General features: G+C 42.3%; 1 protein-coding gene across 1 annotated transcript; it reads left to right on the top strand.

The window, feature by feature from the left end:
* Window positions 1-2,129: 2,129 nt before the first annotated feature.
* LOC147619141 (pentatricopeptide repeat-containing protein At3g09650, chloroplastic-like) lies at window positions 2,130-4,928 on the top strand. Its single transcript, XM_086774324.1, has one exon. The coding sequence runs from the start codon at window positions 2,283-2,285 to the stop codon at window positions 4,398-4,400; it is 2,118 nt and encodes a 705-aa protein (XP_086630450.1). The 5' UTR covers window positions 2,130-2,282; the 3' UTR covers window positions 4,401-4,928.
* The last annotated feature ends 4,450 nt before the right edge of the window (window positions 4,929-9,378 follow it).

Raw genomic sequence — 9,378 nt, 5'->3', positions numbered from 1 at the left:
AGTCATTCAATTCTTTGCTGATGATTCATTACTTTTCCTGAAGGCTGACAATGATAATATGAGACAGGCTTTAATCATCATATGGGACTTTGCAGAAGCTTATGAATCAAGGTGTAATATTCAATTATAAGCCTCTTCAAAGACAATGACTAAGATGGGGGTGTGAGGTTGTTAAAAAAGAGCAGATTGTTAGACACCTGAGAGTCTCATTTGGGGTTGACGTCACAAATAAACAACTGGTGGTGGCTGGGCCCTAGATAGGTTTATTGGAAAATTAAAAGAAATGGGAAGGGGTTAGAATTCCTTTTCATGACAGAATTGATGTTTGCAACATTGTGTTGAATGCCTATGTAATGTTTTTATGCCCTATGCTAGAGTTTGGAAAAGGCCACTGGAAGAGAATACTAGGTCCTATAAGAGATTTTTTGTGGAGGAATGGTAAAGGTACTAGGAAAGCTCCAGCTTGTTGGCTGGCCTCCTAGGATAAGTTGTTTGTACGAAAGAGTGAAGGGGGGATTGGTATCGTGCATTTACCTACTCAAACTTCAGCAAGGATTGCCCTGCTTCTTTCCAAATGCTTATATCAAGAATAAGTATGGACAATGATGGTAAGTGAATTAGTGGAGGCCTCCTTGGTTCAATCAAAAGGGAGTTGGCAAGGATTGGGATGGGAGGAAAAATTGTTCTCTTATGCCCCTTTGAAAGTGATAGGCTCTCCTTTTTGCAAGAGGTTGTGTAACAGTTGGAAGGAAGCTTTGAGATTGATGTATTGGGATGGGGGATGTAGGGTCTCAGGGAACTCAATGCTCAGTTTGGGCTTATGGCGGTCTCATAAATTCAATCCACCATTGGGCCTTCTGGACACTTACTATGCAAGGAAACTGAACAATAGAGGGTTAAAGAGGTTGGTTGATTGCTGGGATGGGATAGTTGTGGGGTGGAAAGAGCTTGATCAATTGTAACTGGAATTTGATTTGTCTACAAGGGATAGAGATTTAATGAGGCTGGTGGTGCTGATGCATGTCCAAGTGGGATGGTTTTCTACTGTCTTTGATGAGTCTTGTTGGATTAAAGTCTGGGCTTGGGTTAATGGGGTTAAATTGGTAAAAGGCACAACTAGGGTATTGTATGCAGAACTAAGAAAAAGGGAAATAAATGTGGAATATTGCAACAAGATTTGGAAGGTTAGTTGGAGTCTTGGCTATTGGAAAAAGAAATGGAAGGAACTCTGGGAATGTCATATTCTTGTTAAAGTTCAGGTGTTTCTTTGGAGAGTATACATGTGGGCTTTACCTATTATAGTGAAGCTAGTGCATAAAAATTTCACCAGTGGGTGTTGCCCCCCAGATGTAGGTCTGCTTTGAAAGATGGTAAACATGCTTTTTGGAACTGCCCAGCTATCAGAGGAGCATGGGGAAAAATAGCTAAGTGGGTTGAGCTTGGTTTGGGGATTCAGACTTAGTGGGGGGACTGGACCTTGGGTAAATGGTCCTCTAATGGGGAGGCTGTAGATGTTCTATTCAATATTATCAGAGCCTATTGTCTGTGGTGGCAAATCTGGATTTCTAGGAACTATATTGTATTCCAGAATGTTTTAGTTGTTGAATTGGATGTGAGAGAAGTGATGCATAAGTGTGTGTACATGTGCAGGTCTGTGGTATGTGTGATCAAGCTAGATATTGATGGAGTGGGTGTGATGGTATACAGAGACTGCAAAATGGCATCAATTGATTATTGTATTTGCTTAGGGTCCCTGAGGCATACTAGGGAAACCTAACTTTTGTTTGAAATGATGCAGGTTTGTTTGGATGTGAAGCCTAAGCTAGTTAAGTTTGGTCCCAAAACCAGGAGGTGGTATCTGAAAGAGAAGCAGGTGGATTACACATTTGTGACCGAACCTTGTAGGGACAAGGCCTACTATCAGGATATGGTCTAGAAAAGGGGATGTGTTGGGAAAACAAACTCCTAGAGGGTGTACCACTGAAGCTATGATGGAGGCATGTATCCAACGGCTACCAAGTGTCTTCGGGACGGTCCTCTTTTATAATGGAGGAAGATAGATGGAGCTTGTTATGTAAGATGTTGAATGCTAGCAAGTAATGAGTAAGCATTGGCTATATAAAGGGGTCTTGAGTCACATTCCTCTCTGCAATGCAAACAAAGCAGGGGAGAAATGAGGCACATGCATGGAATGGGTACTGTTAACAGAAGGCAATCATCACTTTGGCCGTGGCAAAGTTACCTGGAAGGACCAAAGCTGAAGTGAGGAAGCAAATGCAAGGATGCTTCGGAGATGGAGAGCGTGCACGTCTGCGCTAGCCAGCCCTCAACGGCGTCACTGCAGCGGCGGTCGCCGACCGTTTCCACTTCCGTCTCCGTTTCCGTCGACTGCGCTTCCGTACCCTAATCTGGTAAACCTTGCCCCCTCTGTCGCACGTTTTTTATCGTCAGTTGGAGTAGACGACGCCGATGATCAGCAACCCTTGTTCACAATCGACCCAAAAGTGCTGACCCTGAGATTCGAGAAGTTTCTAGAACAAAAGAATGCAGATCAAGCTTGGCGAGCTCTGCAAAAGCTTAAGAGGGCAGGTGTAGATTTCCCAGAGAAACATTTGATCAGAGAATTGCTTGCCCTCTTTGCTGTCGGAGATGCATTATGCCTCCTCCGTGCCCACAAGATCATGTCTCGCCTTAACAAAGAGGATAAACTTGATTTTGTAGACGGAGACCTCCTCGGTTCCCTTTCTTTCGCCTATGCCAAGGCAAAGATGTTTGATCGCTCTGCAAGCTGCTTAAGATTAATGCTGCAGAAACACCATTACCCTCCCTTATCTTTATGGAAGGCCATCCTGGAATTATGGGTGGAAAACCCCCGTGGGGCCTTCTATGTAGTTAAGGTTTTTCTTGAGATTTGTCGGTATTGTAGCCTTGCATCTTCTGAGAACCAGACGAAAACTCTATCAGTCAGACCTGATAAAGAGGCTTTTATCATCGCTTTGAGGGCATGTGCAGCTCTTGGAGAGTCTGGAAAAGCTGAGGAAATAATGAAGCAGATGGGTCACTTTTCAGTCACGCCGGATAGTGCATGTTTCTGCTCATTGATGAAGGCTCATGAAAAGGGTGGTGGCATTGAACATATGAAGAAAGTTCTGCTTCGCATGAAGCAAGCACAGGAGGTTCTGGATCGCACGACGCTCAACAGTTTGCTGACAGCTTATGTGAACATAGGGGAGGTAGATGCAGCTGCACAAGTGGTGCTTTGCTGGAGTGGTAAAGTGAAAGGGGGCATAGATACTAATGAAGGAGAAAGTGGGTCATCCAAGAATAAAGCCCATCATGAGATACATGAATCAATCAGATTGTGGAGGGGAGCTTTGGAGCCCCCATGTGGGGAGACATATACCCTCCTGTTGAAGGCCTTTTTGCAGAAAAACAGAGCTTCTGATGCAGCAAAGTTTCTTGGAAAGCTTTACCACACAGAAGACTCTGAGTACATACCCTGCAGTTTTGCCATTGACGGTGTGCTCAAGCTTGGACTAAGAGATGAGATTAATGGTATGCTGCAGGAGCTGGCCACCCAAAATACACCAGCTGATAGCATGTCATATGGTATGCTAGTGAAAGCTTACTGTAAGCTACCTCAGCCCCTAAAGGCTGAGGCTGTGCTGCAAGATGCAAGAAGAGTCGGGCACCTGCTGGATATTGGGTGTTATAACTCTGTAATTGATGCGTATAACCTTCTACAAGATTATGACTGTGCACAGAGTGTTTTCCGGGACATGAAACGCCTTGGTGTTGTCCCATTGGAGCCAATTTTGGACAAGCTTTTGGCAATTTTTGAGAAGCATGCAAAGCCCTATCTGATGTTCAAGCTCCTAGATGCAGCATCACGTGACCCTCCTCTAAAGATGGAGTTACAGCAGTGGAATAGAACTGTCCAAAGCTTTTGTAAACTGAAGCTACTGTTTGATGCAAAGGCTGTTGTAAAAAGGATGAAGCAGGCAGGATTTGATCTCGATGCCAACACGTACGTTTTCCTGCTAAGTGGGTATATTCTTATGGGCAACAAGACCAATGAGATACTCTTGCTGTGGGCTGAGATCAAGGAGAAGCTTGCTCCAAAGCCTGGCGGCACACCTTTGAGACTCAACGAGGAATTACTTAACGGGTTTCTCACAATTTTTGTTAAATATGGCTATTTCAAAAATGCATTAGATGTGATTGCTAAGATGGAAGAACAGAAGTTCTGGGTGGATAAACAAAAATACAAGAACATGTATTGGCACCTACATAAAGACTTATATACAAGTAAGCATCGCTCACAACGAAGGGTTGACATGTCACAAGAACGACGGCAGCAGGTTAACGCATTCAAGATCTGGGTTGGTTTGCCAACATAGCTTGTGATGTTAACTGTTTTAGAAGGCTTGATTACGTAATGGTTTACTTGAGGATCTGATGTGCAGTCAATGAAAGGAAGAAGGAAAAGCTCTATGAGGAGAGTTCTCAACACAATGGCAAACAAAGTTTCTGATTCTATCATCACTTGATGCTTTTTAATGCGGATGCAGTCAGCTCAGTTATATGGAAGCATAGCACTGCTGTGCTGTTTTTCCAGTAGAAATATGGTAGGTATATAAGCCACATTATGAAATTTCCTAGAATGGGCTAAATGCAGCTTGCTGCTGGAGCAAGACAAGCACAAGCAAGTTTGAACAAAGTTGGAGTGGATGCTGTGAATGGGGTTTGCGGCTTCATTATCATTGAATTTAACTGGTTTTTGGTTGTGTCTAACTGAATTCTTCTTGGCTTCTATAAGCATCTACTTTTCTGCACCAACAAAGGTTATTTCAGATAGTGCGAGGATTCTGGATTCTCTGCCACAGTTCTAGTTGTTTCTAACACTTAAGTCAGAATTGTTTGACACCCACATTACTATATTGGCATGTAGACTTCTTTATAAGTTCTGGTCATATTGTGGCCAGCTGAGAGAGAGACAGAGACGAGTGTTACAACCCAATGACTGGAGCCTGAAAGCATGGAATGTTGGTGACATAGGGTGACACATGAGTTCTTATCGTATTAAGTGTGAATGTGTACTGAGGTTCTTGAGTGAGGACTTCTGCCCCGTGCCAAATTTGTGACCTACAGGCTGCGCTTTTCGGTGGATTGGGGCTTTCACAAGGGTACTGTGCAGGATGGCTTCCCTGCCACCTGGATTTGAGGGGTCTTCGCCCTCTACCCGACCTCTTACAGTCAGGTCCTTATCCAGGGTGCTTGGGGTGACACGTTTCCACTTTCTCATTCATTACGCCAGGGATGTCCCCTTGCACCCTTCCTCTTCCTCTTTGTGGTGGAGGCGATGAGCAGTTTTTTAGCTTCCCAGGAGACCGGACTATAGGCCCTCAGGCTTCCTATCCAATCTCAAGAGGAGCTCCTCAATTTAGAGTTCGTGGATGACATACCGGCCTGCCTCTCCAGAGACGTGGAGAACCTCACTCCTTGATCCCTAGTGTCTTGCCAGAAGTAGCTATGCTCCATTGGCATCCATACACAACAAGCAAATGGTCAAGCGCACAGATTTAGAATAGACTAAGAGAACTTGAAGAAGCTCTTACCATTGAATTTACTGAATTTGAAAGAAGAACTAAGCTTTTGGTCAAATTGATAGAAATGCTCAAAAGCATTTTCAGCAGGTACATATCCGAGAGAGAGCAATTACATATCCAAGAGAGAGCAGCTGAAAAGGACTTCCAAGGTTTGGGCAGCAGTGTTACACTCATTTATCGGTTGATCCAACAGTTGGAGGATCAAGAAACCATGCCAAAAAGTATGTGTATGGATTGGTTATGCTGAAAATTGTCTTTCTTTTCCTGCTCATGAAAAAGGCACCTACTTTCCAAGAGAGAGAGAGAGAGAGAAGAAGACTTTCCATAGAGGGAGAAGATGGCCATTGGTGTTATGTGCAAGACATGTGCACGCTAATTCCCAGGTCTAATCCTTGAAGGGCAACAATATAAGGAACAAGATTAAGGACCAGATTTGGAGCTTGTGCTCTTGGTTTGGGCAAGAAGACTTTGTGGAGGACACGGGAGGCTGTCGGCCAGCTTTTGATGGAGCATGTCTCTGTCGGCTGTAGCATTTTTGTCCAAGACTTGGTCAACAGTAGGTTTGCTAATCCATGAAGGAATTCTAGCCCTATAAAAGGACACACTTGCTCATTGTTAGACTCACTCACTACCCTAGGGAGTGGGGTCACTAGATTAGATGTAGAATAGGTGTTTCCACCTTTTGATGGGGTAGTCGTGGGCTAGCCATGACTTGTACACCTTTTTGTACTCAAGAATATACGGAATACTCAGCTATCTGTCTCTCTTCTCTCTAATCTTCTGGAGAGTCTTACCCAACACCGACGAGCAACCTTTTTCGAGCTATTTGAAAATTAGAGCGAAACTTGGCAACAAACCCCAAAAAATTACAAGTTACTCGATGAACTTTCACAACAGAAAACAATGCACAAGACACAAGCAACACATTAGAAGATCGCATCAATAACGATACAAAATTGAAACACCACACCAACTACAATTTTTTGATTGCATACATCATGGGGAGAATGGCACCAATGCCATTCTATAAACAATACCCAACAATATCTACATTAGTCAAGATCGACTGAAACAAAATTGCCAATAATGGCTTGCAAGCAAACACAAAAAAACATGTGTTGCATTGTATACTACATACACGAAAACAAATCAAGTTGAGTCACACTCATCGTCTATAAAAACATGACGAGTGCGACTTCGATCTGCATGGTCCTTCTCAAAACGTGCGTCTCCAGCCATGGTTCTTGCCATTGCTTCAATATACTCTGGTAGAACACTTTGGATAGAAAATAAAGAATAAAAATTGTTTAGTTTTTGTAAATTCACATGTTTAAGTATATTGGTGTATTGTAGATTAAACTTGAATGTTCCTGTCTTTAAACATATGCTTGAAGGCAACCAAAATAATAAAATCCATAACAAAATAGAGTGACAATAGTTTCAAGCGTATCAAAAAACAAAGCTAAATAAATAGTAATCAATGTAGCACTGAATAAGGTCTAGATGCTCTCTAATCATATGGATTCTGTTCCACATGCTCATCGATATCATCATCCCAATCATGTGAAATGCTAGCCTCTCCTTGACCACCTTGCCTCCTAGCTAGAAGCAATGGTTGTACATATGACGACACAAGACCCTTGTCAAAGTCCATTGAAGTGCATAAACGACTAGACCTCAAAAATGCCTTAAGTAAAGGAGCTGTCAACTCAAGGCAATCACCACTAGGACGACAGAATAACTCCAAATACCTTGCAATGAAAGTAACACTGCGCTCCAAAACACCATGGATCTCCATATCCTCGATATCCCTAGCACGAGACACATCTGGCAAATAATGGTATGTAAGCGAATCCATAGGATGCATACGAAGCGCCTCGAAAAGAGGTGCACTCTCCAAGTAGTACATCACAAGAATCATACCTCGTCTGCGAACTGCAAAGAGCATAGAAAAGGTACACTGCAATAGGATGACAATAACCAAATGAGGTAAGAAAAATCATATATATCGAACAAATTACCCTGGAACCACCACTAAACACAATACCTCTGTCCGAAAACCACTAGTCTCATAGGATCCATAGGGTGAGTGATGCATGACAATAACACGACGCCAAATCTCCAAATCCGATACACAATAATAGCTCTCAACCCAACCCATTGTTTCTCCTATAAAACATAACATAACTTTTATCAACCAAATCACAAGACAAGTAAATGCTTGCAAGCTTCCGACACATGGAATATTACCTCCCATCGATGCCATAATCAACAACCAGCCAGAATCACCAAGTGTCGATGTAGCCAAACCTACTCCATACCGCACATGGTCCTCAAACATTGTATCCCAGAGGGGCCTAGAGTCGGCAAAAATATCAAATCAACTGCCCAAGAAACTAATCTCCCTTTCCTTGCATATTGTCTACCCTCCTTGGGTGTGGATTTTTGCATGTGCTCATGAACTATGGTGTAAGATGCATTCTTTGTGCCATTTATAAAACACTTGCCAATAGCAATATAATCCCGACAACGGCCAAACACTTTGGACTATCCCCACATGACACATCCGAAACTGGCACATGTGGCTAGTAGACATATGTTATCATTCTTTTAGAAATGATTGAGGTTGTTTTTTTGCAGTGAAGGCCCTCATCTTGAAAACAATCCAAAGAAAGATTTATTGTCAAACAACTTTCCTTATTCATGCCATTGTTGAAAGAATAGTTAGAAAGCCAAACTCATAACCTGACATATGCAGTGTCAACATAACAAAGAATATCCAAAGCTCAATTTTAGAGAGGTTGGAAAAGAGTTACCATCATCATGAGCATCCTCAATATTCATGTCTATCTTTGCATCCAATAAGTCCACCCTTGGCCGCTCTTCCATAACTTTGTCTTTGTCTTACACATGCAAAATAAAGCAACGAGCAACTCAAGACAATGACCAATAGTTAGCAGATGCCTACATTAATAAAGAACCCGACTTACCTCTCCTTTGTGTAGATCTCTTTTTATCCACCTCCTCATTAACAACCTTCTCCACATGAGAGGATGCCCAAGCTTGAAATGCTGGTGGAGATCTTTCTCCTGCTCCAAAAGATGACCTTTCTCAAGGTCAATCCACCAAGGGCACATCTCTCGCTCCACATGGACAACTTATGCATTCTTTGGGGGTACATACACAATGCCTCATTGTTTAGAGCTAACCATTTCTTTGCTCTTACAGGCATGACAGCCAAATGACCCCTTTCTTTCAAACACACAAAATATCTGAAAACATTGAAAAGCACCACATGATTGAGAAAGCATCTTTGAGTTTAAAAGAATGTAGCATTTTCTTAAGAACATTTCCAACACCACTTGCAAAAAAAATCAACTTGTAAATCAACCTCTAGGTAGCCATTTGGACCATGTCAGACTTCTTTGTTGCCTTTTCATCACTCTTTTTTTCCCTTGTGTCTTGGTGTGTCTCAAGAGGGAACAATTGCTTCCTCTTCTCAATCTTTATCTTCTCGTGAGCAAGCAATCATTGGGTAGTACCACACCATTAGGCTCTTCCACAAAATCTTTAAGGATATCATTTTTCCCTTTTAAAATCTTTTCAAGAGTGACCTCTTTTCGAAGCTAGCTTCAAAGCAAAAAGAAATCACATCATAAAGGAAAACATGCATATGAGATAAGAGCAGGTTTTAAAAATTGCAAACAACTAAACACAAATAGCTATAGAAAACTATGACTTACTTTCTATAGACATGATCTCCCCACAC

This window comes from Cibotium barometz, chromosome 34, assembly GCF_041138505.1.
Source record: "Cibotium barometz isolate CiBa-2024 chromosome 34, ASM4113850v1, whole genome shotgun sequence".
NCBI classification, from domain to species: domain Eukaryota; kingdom Viridiplantae; phylum Streptophyta; class Polypodiopsida; order Cyatheales; family Cibotiaceae; genus Cibotium; species Cibotium barometz.
Note: the sequence above shows the minus strand (reverse complement) of the source record. Positions and strands in the feature narration are given on the sequence as shown.